At 39.2% G+C, this 19644-nt stretch overlaps 1 protein-coding gene across 1 annotated transcript in view; it reads left to right on the top strand.

Annotated features, from left to right (window-relative positions):
- megf6b (multiple EGF-like-domains 6b) overlaps positions 1–19644 on the top strand; it is a 78612-nt gene that overhangs the window by 10015 nt on the left and 48953 nt on the right. The window contains exon 4 of the mRNA XM_074667797.1: positions 4623–4727. Within this exon, the coding sequence (XP_074523898.1) occupies positions 4623–4727 (105 nt within the window). The remainder of the gene's footprint in view (positions 1–4622; positions 4728–19644) is intronic.

Genomic DNA, 19644 nt, shown 5'->3' with positions numbered 1-19644 from the left:
CACGTGACCCTCAGGTGTGCCTCTTATTGGGCGAGCTTGCGATCATAATATCCTCTAAACTGCCAAGTTAGAAAAAAATTCACCCCCCGTTCAGTGTGTGCCGATAGTAAAATTAGCGACTCAGATAGAAGACGTACCAGGCTGTAAATGGATCAATTTCTGCTTTGAAAACAACTCGTTTGGCTTGGTGTGTATGTGACTTCTGGTATTTCCGGAGCCAGCCTCAAGCTGACACTCGAGACACAGCAGATTTTAGCACTTCTACATTGTCTCATATTCTTAGACCAGAGGTTGCCGCTTGGTTAAAGTGCGGTAGGTTGACTTGATTTGAGTGAAGTCTGGTAAAGTTGGGATAGTTTAGGTTGGGCTATGAAAGGTACTGTTAAATTAGTTGATGTTAGGTCTGCTTAAACGTAAGGTTAGGTCATGATAGGTCTTGTAAAATTAGGCGTCAGGCTTGGCAAGGTATATGTTTGGTAAGTATAATGATGGTAAGGTTAGACTATGTCACTAGTTTATATAAGGTAAAGTTAAGTTAGATAAAGGTATCATTGGGTTAGGTTAAGGTTAAGTTTTGTCATGTTAGGTTAGGCTAGGCTACGCTTGATTGAGTTAATGAAGAAAAGGTTAGGTCAGGTTGGGTTAGGTTACTTTTTTTTGTGAAAGCAGGTTAAGTTAATCCAGGTAAGGTTCAGTTCTTTTTAGATAAGGTCAGTTAAGGTCAAATAGGGTTAGTTTAGGTAAAGTAGGATTAAATTGTGGAAGGCTCAGTATGGTTAAGGTTCAGGTTGGAAAAGTGAAGTAGTGTTAGTTAAGGTTAATGTACAAGGTTATGTTGAGTTAGGTGAAGTAAGGAGAGGTTAAGTGTTGTGGCCGTTTTGGTTAAAACTGTGATTTACCATTCAGCTCTCCAGATAATCTCACTACATACCGTACACGCATGTGTCGTATTTGTCCTGTTTGTCCTATCTGACCCTGAGCTATATCAAATTAAAGAGAGAAAAGGATAAATCAGTTCATTCTCAGTATACAACAAAACAAAACGTTCCTCAAGTGCCTCAGATTTACCCCTTGCAGGGTCTTGTATTCTAAGACAGTTTGGCTAACTGTTTTTGTGCCTGCTTTGTCAAACTGACCCAGTGTCTCTTTGATTTGTGTTCCAAGTCTTTCAAAGAAACCTGTCAGAGAATGTCTTACAAAGCTTGGCCTGGTTTTCTTTAAAATGACACATTCCTCAGCATAGCAGAACATGATTTGTAACCCTAAAGTACAGTGCTTTGCCGTGCGCGTAACAATTATGGCACCAAACGGAGCCTGGAGCGCAGGCCTTTGTGTCTGTGAATTGCCCTAAATGTGGACTCCCTCTGGGTCGCACTCTGGGGGTTAAACGGATCAACTGAGCCAAAACAAACACAGGGCTGCCTCTGTCGATGTGGTCATCTCCTTCAGAAGCTGTAAGGGTGACACCTGCTTCAGTTTCTCTGAGTGAGTCGCTGACCCTGCTCGTTCTGCCTCCTTGTTTTGTGAATTCTGCTAATCCTTTCTGTGAAGGTGTCTTTGTAACAGAGAGGAGGCTTTCACAGTGACAGATGAGAGTGAGTTTCATGCAGCGCTGCATGCCACATTAAAGAATTATTTCAGGGAAGATTAAGCAGCGTTCAGGACTCAGGGCGAGGCCAAAAAATGCCCTGGTCAGCTGCCAACAATCCTGTGTCTCACATCTCAGGAGGGGGAATGTACATTTTTCTTGTTGTCGCTTAGCCATAATTCCCTGAGACATCTGACCTTTGCTTTGTTGTTGGTAATTTAGTTAATTTGAAACATTTTACCACAATTGTGGAATGTCTAATTAATTTGATCCATCACAGCTTGTTGTTATATAACTGTCCTGAAGGACTGGGATCTGTTTGAAACTGTGCATTAAACTTTACCCATGTCAGACGGCAGTCATCACATCAAATGCTCTTTATGTTAGATGAACACAGAAGCTTGGATAGCTTGGAGAATGTACATTGAACTACTTCTGTGTGCCATATTTTGTGTTGCAGCGCAATCTGGAGGAACTGGAAGTCATCATGTGCAGATTAGCAACACTGAGACAGTCTTCCTGCTGGAGAACGATTTCTGTGGCTCCACAATTTGGGGCAAGATAGATTACCGAGCACAGGAACGTGTATGTATTTGAAGAATGTGCAGTTGTATCAGTTTTTTTGAGACACTGATGTTTTGAAGGGATAGTTTTGTATGCACAGTGTAGGGTCAGCGTGGGTTATTTATCGTGGACTCTCTGGATGGTCCAGTTGTTTAGCAGGTGTCTGAGGAAGAAGCCAGACGACAGGCGGATGTTAAGGCTGAGCCCTGTGAAATCTACTGAGAGGCATGGATGAAATTATTCTGGCTCATTTGTGATTATTCAGGATTACTTCTTCATGTTTCCCTCTTCTTTTTCTAGAAAATATGATGTGATCCCCTGTCACAGTAATGACAGTTCAATTTAGATGCTGTTTTTCTTACACGTTGAGTTTCCTCACCTGATCAGCCTAAACCTTTGTGTGTTAGTGGGTTGTTAGATTCACAGTGGTTGAGTAATGTTTTGAGTAAAAGCTTCACATCTGAACATAACAGTGACTAAATCAAGTTAAATTTTGTTTTTCAAGACACAAAAAGTCTATATTATTGTCACCCACTGAATTATTAAAAGTCATTGACTAAATTCTTTGTTGACTGATGGTTGAATCAACTTTTATATTCAGCAGTCCTGCTTATTTTACTGATAATCAAAACATTAACTCGACATAATTTTTACCAGTGTGTCTTAATTTCCTCACATTGTAAAATATAGTGAAGCCAAAATACCTCATTTGGAGCCAGAGTCTGCACAGAGGCAATCTGACTGGTGACTAGTGCCATGGTGTCGTGCTTCTTCAGCTAACCAAAGCACACATTTAACTGTGGGTGTTAGATACTTTTTTTTGCACGGTTTCTTTGACAGGCTTCAAATCAGATAATCAACTCTCCAGGAGTTTCAATTTTTTTATCTGTTGTACGTTTTGACAAAACTGTCAATCGTGACACTACATTTCTTTTTTTCTCTTTATGAAACAACTGATTAGTCCCTCAGAAAGTTACGGTATGCATAACTTTTAGGAAGATAAGAACGAGCTGTCTTGACAGACACCCGTCACCAAAAAGTTTATTCATCATGTATTTAACTTTATACTGGTTGCATTCATCTAATCTGTTCGGAAAAGTGGATGGTAGCTTTATGACCTGTGCTACAGACAGTCGCCAGCCCTAAATGTTTCGGCTTCATTAAAGTTAGCTGTTGCGCCATCCATTTTTCTGTACAGTCAATAGTTCAAAACCTTTATCAGTGTACAAGAGCCAGCATTGAACTCAGTATAGACCACAACAAAAGGACCACATGATAAAAGCCACAGTTAAATTCTGATCAGCAAAAGGTTTTTGTTTAACGTGTCCCTGGCCTATTGGTACGGTTACTATTCTCACGTCGCCAAAACATGTCTTCAGAACCAGTAGTGCCTGGTGTGATGATTGGTCATGCTGCCTCTGCTTGGATAACAAGACCAGAAAAATGCAGATCTGGCAAACAGTGTTTTATTTCACAAGCTTCAAGAGGGTTTCTCCACATCCTGAGAGAATGACTGGCATCTAAATTCCTCTCATGATTAGCTGGATCGCGTTTCTTGTTGGTTTCTTTTGCTTTTTAATCTCAGTGTCCACATGTTGCCATGCTAGAAACAGCAATGATAGACATCAATCTGTTCCTGTCATCACTAAGAACTGTACTCTGCTCAGGAAGAGTGCAAACAACAGGGCTGGCTTTAACAGCTGTCTCTGACTCCACAGGGACATTAGGCTCCATGCACATCAGATAAGCACACACGGAGGGGGACTTCAACACACTTGTACTCTACAAGCACACATACTCACACACTCTCAGACACACGCACGCAGAGTTTAAGGCCGAGGACTGTCATGATTGATGTGAGTGAGTGGAATGTGACGGTGGATTCACATGTTCGGAGCTACCTAGTGGCACACGCTGTTTATGCGTCCTGGATTCTTTGAATTTCACGAGTTTGACTTACAGGGATTTATGGACATGGAGCCGCTGGCTCAGAGAGATGGATGAGCCACGCACACCCTGTGGCTCTGTGATTTTATCCCACATGTGCACATCTGTATGATCGCTTGCTTGTGACAAAGAAAGAACTTCAGTCAAATCAATCAAAGTTATTTCCAGGCTGGACGTAGGAAAGAAGGCCTTGTTTTCCTTCTTTCAAGCTGTTGCTGCCACTCATTTTAAACACTCTGATTCTGTGAAAATGGAGTTCAGAAATTTCTTTCACTTGGCTTAAATCCTGCTGAGAGCCGAGCTGTGAATTCCTCTGACATTGGTTGGTGTGAATGGAGAAGAAATTATGGCTCCTCTTTAGTCTGGAGTTAACAGGCCTGTGATAAGGATTTGATAGAAGGAGGTCAGCGTTTCAAACTGCAGATGTTGACATGTCATGACAACAGCCAGGTGTCTGCTCCCCTAACTTTTTTTTTCCTGTCTTTTTCTCTTTTCCTATGACTCTGTCTGTCCACACGTGCAGCGGTGTGCAGCTACGGTGTCTGCTTCAATGGAGGCCAGTGTCGGGAGGGCTCCACGCAGCTCTGTGACTGTCCTGCCGGGTTCAACGGACCCAGCTGCCAGTATGGTGAGTGGAAACATCCTGTCTGTTGAAATAAAAGTTAAAAACAGATACAGTCAGATGCGAAATCAAGAAATCACAACCTCCCCACAGAATTGATTGAAATTGATAGAAGCTTTCTGCTTGATTAAAAATACCTTCTTGGCTCTTTCAGTGAGTCTACAATTCCATTTCATTCAGCTTGGACACTGAGCTCCACTTCAGCAACTTAATGAAAATCTCCTCACATCAGCAGTTGGCCTCTTCAACAGCAGTCAAAGTATTTTATCAGCTACCCCATTGTTAATTCTGCTCTGTTGAAGTAAAACAGCAGAGGATTCTGTTGTTTTTCTGATAACTCCACACGACAGGAAATTCTTCTTGGTGTCAACTTCTTTTTACCAGAATAATCTATCTCCTGCTGAAATTAGGCTGTCTTGCACACTGCAGACTGTGTTGCATAAGACAAGTTCATGCTGAGGGGAGAAGTCATGGTGCCTATCTGTCATTCAAGTCTAGCTTTACAAGGGTCAGCATCCATCGTGAGTGTTTCAGCAGTTTTCTGCAACAACATTTGGAGCTGCATGACTCCCTGTAGCACTTTGAAACTGATTGAAATGATCTTTGTTTAAGTTTGCAGCACTGAGAGACACTCCATACCTTCAGAGATCTGTGTGCTACTTCAGCTAACATGGCTTACTTTTGATTACTTCATGCATGAATGAAAGAGGTAATGTTAAAGATACAGGATCTGAAAAAAGGAACATCTGCTGGTTGCCAAATTACCTTGCTAAGGTAATTACAATAATTTAAGAAGATTGAAGCCACCTGTGGGATGTGAAGTTTCATGTTCAGCAAAATTTACAGTATAGATCCACAGGTACTTGTTCATACAAACTAAATTACATATGGATTATAATCTGTTTAAACACCAAGGCACAGTCACAGTTTGCTCTAAACTATGTCAAACTATGATCAGTTTTTTTTTTTTACTATTTGTGCTATATTGCAACACTTGGCTAATAACTTTCTTTGCATTGAGAAGTAGCATATTTTCTATTTATGATCGGTATTTGTGGTTGGATTATTCTCTGATTTGATCATTCCACACACATATAATTTCATATATTAGACAATGGTAAGTAAGAAAGTAGGGCTGAACAATTAATCAAATCTAAACCGATATTGCATTGTAATAGAATGCAATTTTTAAATCCCAAAGGCTGCAATTAAAAAAAATAAAAATACAGTTAAAAACTGTAATCCACAGGTTTACATATTCCAGTGGTTGAGCCAAAACTTTGTTTTTATTTACATTTCTGCACCTTAGTTTGTGTTTTGTTACTGATGAGAGATCAGTGAGATTTTTATACATTTGGTATGAATGTTTACACACTGCTTCTTTTTCATTTTATAAAAGAGCACATCGCATGTTGACATATTTCAGAGGTTGAGAGAGATTTGATTTTATTCTCATTTTTTCACTTTATTTAGTGTGAGATTCATGGAAGAGAGGATTCATATTTATTTTTCAGATTATTGGTCATACCAGGTCTGTTGTTCTATAGTGTTTTGCTCCTTTCTCTGATGCTATTCAAGGAAATTAATAATTTTATTACATGTCTACAAGGCTTGAAGTTAAATCAATCAGTCAATATTCTGCTGTAATTGCAGTAGTTAAATAAAGTTATGTTATTCGTACTAATTCATGCACCAATTTATCTCATTTCATTATAACATGTAGACTTGGCCTAAAGGAAAGGAAAGTTTATATGTTGACAGCATCCTTTGTCCTGTTGGTCATACTGTAGAACAGTTTATTGCTTGTGTTGAGTGAATAATGAAAATATAAACATCACCCCCAAAAATCGCATGATAAATCACAATTGCAATATTGGTCCAGAAAATCTGCAATTAGATTATTTTCCAAAATCGTTCAGCCCTTTAAGAAAGTAACACTGGTACTGTAGTAATTTGTTTTTGACACTCAGTGTGCAGGAGCATGCTCTCAATTCTGTACGGGCTTTAAGTCGTGAACAACGCCCCACAATTCACTTTGATCACAGCTTCAACTGAACTGAGCTGTACTGCAGTGGACTGGCATATTTCTGTGACACTAAAGGTTTATCATGGTGTGTTGGGGTGAAGAAATGGCCACAGGCACAGTGGGATGTAATTCCTCGTCATCTTTTACACCTCACTGTGAAAAACAAACATCAAGAGGTCTGTTGTGTCCTTACTGGAGTAAATACACCTCTTCATTGCAGAGGGAATAGATTCCTGTGTTATGATGAGAATGAGTTTCTTGAACTCCTTTGACCCTCAGCAAAAGATGAAAGATTTGTCAGTAAAGTAGACAGATGTATTTGATTTATGTCTGTGTAGTGACACAAGACGGACAGAGCACAAGAAGAATTGTCAAAGCTGTTAGTATTGAAGTCATTAGTATATGAGGAATCTGTCAAAATATTCTCCTCTCTGGGACAGAGGCAAAGATAAGTGGAAAGGAAGAAATATCCACAGGCTGATTTTATGTATTGGTCTAGATTTTGAAGTTTTGAACACTATCTTGAAGATGCAAGAGCACTGAGTCACAAAAAACCTTATAATTGAAGAAAACAACCTGAAGCACATTCTAAAAATAGTTGATTAAATCTTTATTTGACACTCAAGAAAAAATGATTAAGCTGGCCCAATCCCTGTCAGCGTTGCTTACAGGAATCTCTTCAGCGACACAGTTTGATATCAGTTTAAACATCAGCATCCCCCTACTTTCCCTCCACACATTTAGATCCTCCTGCATTGTTCTTCTGTTTGAATGATAGCTGTCATCAGTGGGTACCCAGGGGCCCTTGCTGGTGGAGAGTTATGCAGTTAACGCCCACACCCTGATCCTCCCACTATTGGAGGCTATCAGCCCGTAAACTCTTTGGCAGTTATATTACCTTGTGATTGGCATAGAATGGGCTGGAGAATGAGGGGTGTTGGGATGACGGAGACTCTGCCTGAGTGGGGGTTAACATTTAAGATGATGGGAGTCAGACAGGAATACTCTCACAGCTGTCCCTCTTTTTTGAGGTCCTGCATGTGCCAAATACAGGTCAGTTCAGAGTCAAAAGGGCAGATAGAAGAGCTGCAGGCTGAGTATAAACTGACTTAATAGAGAAACAGCAACATCATCCCCAGTGAATGACTTTGTTAAACGATGATGGCTTAACAGTAAGTTTTATGAATTGTTGAAAAAACTCCTTGATAGTCAGTGTGTCACAACCTTGTTCTGTTGACGTATAATGTGCTAGGTGATGTGTCCTCAAGTTTAAGGCTCTATAAACCTGGTAAGTAAGTGAAGTGTTATATCATCTGTCCCCCTCAAATGAATAGACCTAGCAAGGAGAAAATTCAAAGTTGTTTTGGACATATTTCAAGTGAGAAAACGTTTGCTAAACCATTAGGTTCCATCAATCTACAGCTAAAGTTAGCAACTGGGAGGCTTAAAAAGCATTAGCAAGGAGCTGGCTAAATGCATGTGACTTGACTTTTTTTTTTTTTTTTACAATACAATAGAAAAGATGTTGATATTAATTTTAGCTAAATGCTTAGACTAGTATGATTTATACTAGCTAATAGGTAAATGCTTGGTCTTTTCACAAAGTTAGGTCATTATAGCATCCAAAATTTTCTTTTTTTTAGCTAGAGTTAGTCAATTTAGCCAGGGGGTGGCTGTAGCTAAATTTAGCTTAGCTAAAACATTGCATTTTTGTTGTCTTTTAGTTGTTTTTGCCTCTCCTGTTTTTTTCTGCACTGTTTCAAAATCAGCATTAGCATTTCACCTCTCCTTGGGTTACTGTAATATTAGCTTGAAAGAAGCTGAAAGCTAGCTTTATTTTTTACCCTGACAATAGCTAATAGATAAGATAAGATAAGATAAGATAAGATAAGATAAGATAAGATAAGATAAAAAGGTAACCACTGGTGTAGCATTTAGCTGTTTTCTTGCTACAACATGAGTAAATGCTAACATTAGCTTTAGCTTACCTGAAATAATACATCATATTTTTGAACACCCATGGAGCTGTACACTAACACTGTTAGACCCTCACACCCTGAGAGTGATATAGGGAGAAATATGGCTGCTGAGTCTATATGCTGTGTTTGGTTACTGCTACTCCACTTGCTTCCCACAGCTGTCAGTCACAGCGCGCTCTCTCTGGTCATGTTAACATGAAAGCTGAAGCCACAGCAGAGGATGTGGTAAAGGGACGTGTGTGGAGATTCACTCATTGTTTAATCACTTTGATGGTCCTCGGCAGTGCAATCATTCCTCTAACATTGCATGTGGTGGCAGCCCCTCCAAGTGTGTTTGATGTGGTTCCTCCATGTTTGTGTGCAGTTATTGGTGTGTGTTTATGTCGTTTGAAGGGGCTCATTAGTGCTTCACTCTCAATAGTTGTCTGAGGCTGTCATCTGTTTTGTTTTTATTCATGTTGTCTTGGTTATTTGTAGGATAGTAATTAAAGATTTTTGTATGACTGCCTTTAGTTTGTACTTAGGCTATGACTGAGCTCTAGAAACTTTTTTTTTGTCTTTTTTCTAAGTCGTAGTACAGTTGATCATCTTAAGGTGGTATCATTTACAGATACCATACATAAACTTCTCACAATACATTTGTATTGTACCTTAAACTAAGGCTGTTGATAAATATAATTAAGTTATGTCACTGTTTTTAGTGGCTGCATACCTGTGCTTATGTAGTTTTAACTGTCTCTCCGCTTCTTTAAGACTCCGTCTTGTCTTTATCTAGAGGGATTTAGTCACTTGTTGCCTGATGCACTCGGTATTCAGCTTGTCATCAGCAGACAAGTGTGGGATCAACAGCTTTCAAGGCTTTTAGACCTCTGGCAGAGCAGATGTCTTCATACCAGCTGACATCTGGGCTCAGCTGCAGACAGACAGAAAGACAGACAGACAGAGAAGGCAGGCAGACACTGTTTGTAATATGAAACCAAAGCGTCTGTCCTGAGGAATCTTGAATTATCCATTAAAGCTTCTTCTTCTGTCATTTTCTGCGGTGAAAGGTAAAAAAAAGGTTTCCAGGATACATAAAACGGATGGCTTGTGTAAATGGAGTTGTTTGAAATAGATGAAGGAGTGAAGGAGTCAGTGATAGGTTGAAATCCTTGATAGAAGAAGGAAAAGAAATCCAATAGAAACTGACATCCAGAACCCAGTTTATTTATCCCTTTCCCACAGCTTTAATTCATGATGACTCAGCTTTTATTTTTTGATCTAAAACCTCATATGTCTTATACTGAAAGAGATCTCTCTCAGTTTTAAATGGTAAATGGACCAGTACTTCTATTCTCTCAGACCACTCAAAGCGCTTTACACTGCCAGCCTCATTCACCCATCCACACACTGATTGCAAAGTTTTTTTCTATTGGAAACAATCAGTTTTTACTAATGCATTTACACCTCCATCCACACACCCCTGACCAACAGTGGGAGCAATTCGGGGTTCAGTGTCTTGCTCAAGGATACTTCGGCATGTGACTGCAGGAGCTGGACCGAACCCCTGACCTTCCGATTGAGAGGCCACAACTTCACCACTGAGCCACAGCCGCCCCTTGTGTTTTCATCTGCTCTTTGCCTGCTACTCCTGAACTTTAAGTTCATATCTTGGCTGAGTTTGGGGTCATTGCAGTGCCAGGGGGACCAGCTTGTTCTCGAAATCACTCAAGACAGACCCTCCTGATGGCCATCACCATCATCATCATTAAACTGAATGTAGACTTCAAAGCACTCAGGCTGCCTTTCTCAGAAATGTCTCGTTTGAAGCTTTTAGCCAAAGTATTAAACCATCTGTTGGGTAACTTACATACATCTCATGTGATTATCAGTTAAATGAAATGACATATTCCTCCTTTCAACAAAGCAAATAACCAGAAGATAAAACAAAATGTTTTGAAAAAATAACATTGTTGTGAAATTATGCTGTTTGCTGCATCCACACATGCATAATCCAATCAGGAAACCAAAGTTAGGGCTGATCATAAAAGTTCACGCCAGTCACAGAGTTTCTTCCCATAATCCCAAAATAATGTGCGAGATGTCATCACAGTTTCAGTCAGGCTTATAATAAGATGACGGGAGATCTAAACAAGAGGCGGCTTACTTCTGGAGCCTGTTGGTGCATGACGTGAGTCCTCCACACTCGGGTGGCTGAGGTGCTGAGAAATAGCACAGGGGCAGAACAATGACCTTCAGATCACATTTCAAATAACTTCTTACACTTTCTAAGCATTTAAACTATGTTTTTGTAACCACATGGGTGAATAAGTTGTGAAAACTCATTTCAGTCAGAAAATAAGTGAATCAAAGGTGAATGTTCTATGCTACAGACATTATGTGGTCTATATAAATGGCAACATTAATGGAGTGTATATCACACTTCCTCTTGTCTTATGATCATTCAGAGAATTACTTGTCACATTTGCCCATTCACAGCCAAGTGAGTTGAAAACTGCATTTGTCTTCAGAGACACCAGAAACCATATAAACACCAAGCCCCCCCAAAAAAATTATTACAATAAAGAATAACTTGTTTACAAACATGGTTCAAAATGTGGTTATGTCTGAACAGTTTTGGTCACAACCAAACAAGCACAACTTGAAAAGTAGTTTCACCTGTGATCGTTTTGATATGCTCAGCAAGTATTATTTAATCATCATTTGTAACTTCTCAGTGCATTAATTGTGCATTTCAGTATTTCTGTGCTCAAAACTAAAACAGTTATTGTGAGGACAGAAGACAAATCTTATTCCTGTGTTTCAGTTTCTCAGGCTTTTTTCTGTACTTTGTTTTTTCTGGTTCTTACCAGGAGATGTATTGTTTAGTGTCATGCTTGTCAGCATGGTAGCGAGGTCAGGACAACAACCCTGGAGCTATTGTGAGAACTCATTGTCTGGTTAAAGGACACTTGTTGACTTGAACCTTTGAAGTATAAAAAGACTTGAGCAGGGGTCGTGGTCAGGAATTTGAAATGTAAGCGAAAAAATAGACGCCACAAACATGAAACTCATTATCTTATTCAAAAATCTGTGCTTCAGTTTGTTTTGAGAAATGATGAAGTTCGCATGTACTTGTGGTGACTGATGATGCTACCTCTGTTCCTGCTCTGCTCTGCAATTACTTGAAACCCAGCCGTAGTCTGTCCTCCAGCTCGTGGCCTGTTGTAACCGGCCTTTCATCACCCCTGCTCTCACCTCACTTACATGCAGACTTAGCAAATTACCTTGAAGTTCTTAAGCCACTCTGTGTTTGTTGACTTTTTATAATGTGTATATCTTTCCTGCACACAAACGGCTCCTTTTGCTTGTGCACGCAAGGTTTGTTCCTTCTTTTCATGGTAATTACATAAGCCCATCATGGTCCAATGTGACCAAAAGATGTGGGTGGTTTATGTGTCCCAGATGTGAAATCTTAGTTAACACATTACTGGCATGTTGGCCAGAAGTGTTGCAGGACTTTGCAGCGAGGCATTAAAGTGGTCTTTTTAGCCTTACAAAGTAGGACATCACCAGTAAAAATGTTATAATTAGTCTAACTTTGTGCCTAGTTATCCTGATTTACATGACAGTGGTGACTTTTCTGACCTCCCTCTGTGCTGAGGATTGCAGAGGGGTACAAAGGTCAAAGGTCAGGAAGCATTTGGACCCTGCGTTCACCCTTTTAGTACAGCCAGGAACATCCACAGCTGCACTTGCTGGTAATAAACAGCGGGGAAGCTAGTTGGCATCTCACCCTGTTTGAAATTTTGCCTGTTTGTGATCATCACTGCTGCTCATTGATCGTTCAGAGTGACAGTGACAGGAAGCAGAGGCTGTCATGTTACAGTCTACATGAAGCCATTGTACAAAAGACAGCATAATTTTACTGCACATACAAACCATTTCCCACATGCCGCTCACTCTGGTACAGGTTTGCTTTGGTTGAGTAGTGAGGAAACATTGTGCTTCTCTGGACCACTCAGGGATGTAATGAAAGAGGTGCATTTAGAGTGGCGGCCTTGGGAGGCTCCCTATTGTAAAAATAAATCCCAGAGCTCTTAGTCCCATTGAGCAGTTTCACTTAGAATTATGGAAACATTTGGGAAACCTCCACACTGAGCTATCCAAGCACTTTACCAGGAAGTGCCCCAAAATGAAACACGTGTGCATGTATTGGTCTTCATTACGCGAGATGGAATGGTTTCCTTGCTGCAGCATTCAAGTTTGATTATTTTGTTAAAAAAGTAGGTTATAAAGCTTTAGTAGTGGAAACAGTAAATGATCTATGAAGAGAATAGGTTGAAAAAGAGCAGCATTCATCTCCTGTCGACCCACAGATAAAGTAAATTTGTGACACTTTCACCAAAGGAATTTATCAAGTTGTTACCTCAGGTTTCCTCAACCTCAAACCTGTAGGCATCTGGTGAGGCTTTGGTTCCAGCTTTCAGCCAAGTGTTTATGACAACTGGCTTATTAGACCTAATATGAGCCCCATTCACTTGACAAATCCAGAAAAATGTCTTATTTTTAAGCTATTCAAAGACAAAAATGAAGCCGAAAGTGGTTCTTAGGAGTAAATAAGTCTGCTGTGAGGTAAGTGATAGAGGGCAGGGGTCACAGTGTGGGAAACTAACATAACTGCTCTTAATTTTAAAGCACAAATTTAACTAGGCCCTTGTGAGTTCCATAAAAATGTTGCAGGAAGTTAGACTCCCCACAGACATCCATTAAAACTACTTAAAGAATCTCAAAAAATAAAACGAAATGAAAGTTAATAATCTGGGGTAAAGAAATGGTTGATAGGCAGAAAGAAAACTGAAGCACTTAAAACCCTGATTAAAAAATGTGTCAAAAGTAAGATTGATTGCCACCAGATTGGGGAGAATATCACAGGTGCTCCTACTGATAAGATGAGGCAGATGTGGATCCCTTTTCTAACAAATCTATTTAACTTAATTTAAATACTACATCCATAACAGTAAGAAAAATGTACCTTTTTAGTTTCTTCAAATAAAGATAAAGTGTCAAAACAAAAAAGTTAATATTTACTTTTTTCACAAGCTACTGGCATTTACTTTTACTCTTTACTTGCAATTCAGGTGACGGCTTTGTCTCTTTGAAACAAGACGTTTCTGCACCAGTCAGGCGTATGTGACTCTTGTTAAGTCTAATAGGGCAATTTTACTAAAAAAAGAAACAACACTTGCTTAGATTTAAGTTCTTGAAGTGTTCAGGTTCAGGTTACTTTATTGTACCTAGGGATGTGCACCTTTCACATTTGAAACATTACGGTACCGATGCCCTGTCCTTGGCAATAGGTATCGGTACTCAATGGTACCAAGTTTCACTACTTTTTTGTGTTTTTGTGGTAAAAAATATCAATTTGTTTAATAATAAAACATATTTTTTTCAGCTTAACATATTTACTCTTCAATATATAACCTTGCAATGCTGTGTTCATGTCCAGCTTGGAAAATTGCCTACTCTTCCACTCTCTCACAGTCACAAGGATGCATTTAGGTACCTAAACATGGTACCTTTTGATTCTGCGTGAACCGGTAGCCGGTACTTTTGACAGAATTCGGTCGGTACCTTTAAAAGTACCTAATTCGGTACCCATCCTTATTTGTACCTGTAGGTAGATGTGTTTTGTAGCATCCGATTCTAAACACCAGAGACACAGGTAAAACGTAAAACATTAAGATACTCAAAGATCCATTATCACAGCAAAAATAAAAATAAAAAAGGGTGAAGTACCCTTCATTAAGATCAAATCATGTGAATAGGATAATTGTTGGTGTCAATATTCTCATAAACATACCATTTGGTAGTTTAGTTGAACATTATGGTGAGGGTTCGTGATCTGAGTACACATTGTGAACATTTGAAACATATCATAGTGTGTTTTCCACTTCAATGCTCTGCTCAGATTTTGCCTCCTGTGAGTGGGAACTATAAAACGTGGAAAACAAGGTAGGGGAAAGTCAAGTCACGCCAATGCCTGTAAGATAGCGGTTTTACATTCTAAGCAGAGTCAAGATATAATTCCAGAAAGTCATCTGAAAACCAGAGCCAAACCTGTAAAGAAAGGCTTTACTTTGACATCATGTGTGTAAGTTCTTGGGATGGAAATTGACTATGACTGTGCTTCTGATTGACAGTTTTAGCTCTGTGATTGTTCACTCACTCCAGTAAAAAAAAAACTAGATTACTGTGGTCAGGTCTGATTCACTTTAAGAGGACTCCAGGAGTGTCACACCTTAAATTCTTCTGTTTTCTCAATCTACTGCTCATAGGAATAGAAATGTGTTGGCTTGGTTACAGATGATACCACTTTCCCATAATTCACATTATTATCATTTCTATTGGTCTGTTTTTTAAAGGTGAATAAGAGCAGGAAAGACTTTAAAGCCTAAAGGTTGTAAAGCTTTGAGCCAGCTGCGGCGGTTTGTCTGTCATGATTGGTGAGTCCATTCTCCACTGAGGGGTCAAAAGGTGCGAGGCATCAGGGCACTAGGTTATATAAGCGTTGTATAATGATTTCCACATTTGTATGATCTTCTCAGAATCCGGCTGCTTTGCCTTTAAAGCGGTTTTATAAGTGGGAGAGAAAAAGTTGTAAAAGTAAAATGGCTGATAATGGCGTAGTAAACGTCGACAAAGATCACAAGCCGTCTAAATCATTTTCACTGTTTCCCCTTTGCTCTCTGATGGACCTAACAGCCACAGCTGAAATTGCTGTGAACAGGTTGAAGTCTGCTTTTTCACTTACCTCTTGAAGAATTACGACTTGTTAGATTTCAATCTTAAAAACAAGAAGTGAGGGACTTTGGAATTTAGGGTTGTTAGAGCAAGAACAAGGTCAGGTGCTGACATAATTAGACTTTTCATAACTTTAGAGTTTTTTAAAACCACACAATCCCTTCCATCAGTAATAAATTGGCACTTAAATGGACCCATTCACAAGGTTTCTGACATGTTTTCTGTTTTTTTGCCATTTAAAGGTTTAATCCGGTCCTTAGAGAATTGTTAGCAGCCAGCAAAGCGTGACTCCACAGAAGCTGATTTGAAGGAGGTCATGGAGATGTAGGGCACTGTTGAGAAAATCAGAGGCTCTAAAGCAAATGTTTTCTCACACATTCTCCACACCATGTCCTGAATTCCTGTCTGTCTTTCTTTCGTTTCTGGTATACTATGACTTAAAGAAACATGGGATCAGAAAAACAAGATTAAGTCAGTGAGATAAACAGATCTGCGACCATCTTAGTTTAAAGAGGGATCTGTTGGAGCAGGGATTTTTTTAATTCATTTTTTTTTCTTTTTAAGCTTTTTATGAGTTTAATTGGAGAGGAAAGGACAGTGGATAAAGCAGGAAAGGAGGATAGAAAAGAAGCAACATGTGGGAAAGGTGCCACAGGCTTGGACCACCCCTTTTGGGCTTGCCTCATGGGCGTACAATAGAGACTGCTTAACTAACTAGCACCCTGAGAATTAGAAAAAAGTACTTTTTTAAATTCTTTGTTCCATGAGTTTTAAAAAACTGGTGGCATATACCTTCAACTCTTGTGCTTCGCCTTTTTTCTAGGCCATTGCTACATTTTTTAACAACATTTGGAAAATGTTACTCAGGCTCTGTTTTTTTGCAGAAGACACATCAGGAAAATAAAAATATAACCGCCACACACTGAAATGACCCAACAGTGAGAATAAAGCCACAATTAAGTTGTTTCAATACGTGTTAATAAATTTATTATTTTTATTTGAAAATTTCCTGTGTATTTTGAAAGGTGTGATTTGGTTTCCTGACCACTGGTGGTGCTACTGAGCATTCTTTTTTAACACACACCAAAGTTTGTGTGTGTTACACCAGGAGACAACCTCTGAGGTTAGAAACGAAGCCAATGAAGAAGTGTAGAACAGCTGCAGTTCCTGAAGTGTCCACTTGAGGCTAGCTGCAAAAGCCTTGTTAACCCCATTAACACTAATTACATTTTTATTTATACACCATAGACATCTTAATTGATACAAACCTTACAGTGGAGATTTCTTTTGATAATGTACATTTTGAAGAAATTAAGACTAAAAATTGAACAAAGACTTATGTAACTCATTACACAAAATTAGCAATATGACATACAGACAAGTATGATTTAGCTGTTTTTTAGGAAGTTTGCCTTGACTTGAATTATTAAGCATATTGAGCACTGCTTTAAAATTCCTTTTAAGAAATGTCTCTTCATATGTGTCCATAATGGCCTTGCTACCAATATTAGATGATTACGTTAATTGATTGAGATAAGCAAAAATATTTTGCTTAACTTCTTCAGAGGAAGTTTTTGTGTAAATATTGCTGCCCCCTCTTAATAAAGCAGTACTGCCTTTGTCTCTTCTGAATAATGCATCATGTGTTAGACGTGTTTCATGACAGAAATTTCATCTTGCTCTCGTTGAACAGCCAAATAAATAGATATTTTAATTAATAGATAATAGTAACAGAAATTAAACATCTGTAAAGAAATATTCCATGTCTATGACTGGAGTATTACTTGCATCATTAGCATTATGAGTTTCAGTCTGTTTATCTTCACTGGAGATTTTTTTGTTAATAGCTCATGAGCAAAAGCCTAAACCCCTGTTATTTTACTCCTTTTCATGTCAGCTGTTCCATCCTGAGAGATAAACTGACCACATCTATGAGAAACAGAGCAGCCATCTTTCCTTGAAGTCAGTAAAGGCATCACTAATGAGAGGGAGTGCGTTGCAGTCAGGGTGGGGTCCATATCCTTGCCCACCTACCTGCCATTGCATCCTGTGCAGCACCCTAATCTCCCATAATTGCGCTAAGTCTGGGCTCCCACCCTGTCTCATTAGGCTCTTTACAACATTCCTGATGAAAGGTCTGCACTGGTCACACTGGGGGCGAGGGCATCAAGTTTGTCTAAATTAGCAGTGACAAGAGTTTGCAAAATACAATTAGTGGAATAATGAGCGCGGACTGATCCCTTCATCAGCCCGCAGTCCCCTGATACGATCTCTGCTACCTTTTTACTCCCATATCTTCTGCTGATTTGTCCAAATCTGCCTCTGCTGCCTTTGTTTCTTCTTATCAGCTGTGTTTGTATCCCACTGAGCCAAACATTTCACTTCTTATCTCTGTTTTTCCTCCACCTACAACATTATCTCCTCTGCTGTGTATTCTCTCCATGTGAGAGTCTCCATGCCCTTGGGGAAAGTCCAAGCGAGACTTGTCTCTCTTTCAGTTCACGGCCAGCGTCTCACTGGTGTTTCCTGAGGTGCGAAAAAGCAAATGCTCATCTGAGAGAAATGTAATGAGACAGGGTCAGTCGCTTGTCAAGCCAGCAGTTTTAATCTCATTACAGTAGTTGTTTTATCCAGTCTTATGTCAGTGCAGACTGACTCTCTGGCATTATTGCTTAAATGGGCTGTGAGGAGTTTGAAAGTGATCTTGAAAAGTCTCCCTTCTAGATATATGCCGGACTGTAATCCATAGTTTAAAATGAGATTATCAGCACCAATATTGCTGGTTGCAGGTTATTTTAAAGTGCTACTTCTTAGCTTCCTGCGTCGGAGCACCAGCCTGCAGATGTCACAATATACAGCCAGCTTCTACAACGTCTGCTTGATGTCACATTTCAAACCGTAGCGCTACGTAACTGTATTGATAAATACCTTACCTGGGCGCGTTGTATCCAGTGAAAAGTTGTTTTGGAAAAAGATAATTTGTTTTGATCCGATCTCCTTTAAAAAAAAAAAAAAAAACACACTCCTTGCTGAAAGTAATTTACAACATTGTGCAGAGACTCCGGGCCAGGAGGTGAGGAGGGGGTGCAACAAAAACAGATCCTCCTCATAGCATCTTTAAGTCAAAATACATCACACTTACATTTCAATCAGGGAAACATTTCCCCAACTTATTAACTGTTTATGGAAGTTAGATTTGGTAAAATATTCTCTGATCTTAGATCTGCGCCATAGTTGTGATGATTACACATTTAAGGCATGTGGACTGGGAGAGCTTTAAACTGATACCTTCATGTAACTGACAAAAATAAACAAGAGCATCATCTTTAATACTGACTGTTGCTGTATATTTATGTGTAATAACTTTTACCTCCAGCGTCAGATAAAGCGATTAACAGCACGCTGCTACAACAGCCTCTTTTTCTTCCTTTTTCAAAGAAAAAAGTTGCAGTAAGTGATATGTTAGAGAGACAGGAGGTGGACATTTTGTCAGAAAATATGACTTGCACGTGTACAAGATGAGATCAGCAAAAAGATCAGAGGCATACCTTGTTGATAGGGGTCCTCACTGGTACTGTGTTATTGTTAAGTCTCAAATTAAGTCTCAAAATACTCAAATAAATCCATGAACTAATCAGATCTGGTGACATTAATCTGTGTTGAATACAGGTCTGCAACAAAACGCACTCTTTTTTATTTTTTAAAGTTCCAACAAGAAACTATTTGTTTGTGTTGATTTTGGCGCCCCCTGTGGTGAAGCTGCACCTCGTTTCTATCTGGAGATTTCGTTCTTTCCTGCTTAGGTTCTCGTTTCTTCTTCCACTGTTCTTTTAATTATTATGGATGAGTCATTATGTACAATTGGCAATAAAAAAAGAAAGGAAAAGGGTTGCGACTCGCCTCGTCACCTACCCCCTCACAGCCGCTAAAGACTTTAAAATTGTAATCTATATATTACTAATCTCACTTTGGACTGTTAATTCCATATGTTTCATCCCTTTTAAACAAAAGATGGATGAGACAAGAGATGAAGAATGGCTCATGATACAGTATCTTATCTCACTGTGCATCATGTAACACATATTTATTAATTTTTGACTGCATTTTTTGGTTTTCTGTGGAATCTTTTGATACT

This window comes from Halichoeres trimaculatus, unplaced genomic scaffold (assembly GCF_033239565.1).
Source record: "Halichoeres trimaculatus isolate MK-OKI-2021-1 unplaced genomic scaffold, fHalTri1.1 fHalTri1_scaffold_1, whole genome shotgun sequence".
In the NCBI taxonomy this organism is placed as follows: Eukaryota; Metazoa; Chordata; class Actinopteri; order Labriformes; family Labridae; genus Halichoeres; species Halichoeres trimaculatus.
This window is presented reverse-complemented; position numbering and strand designations above follow the sequence as displayed.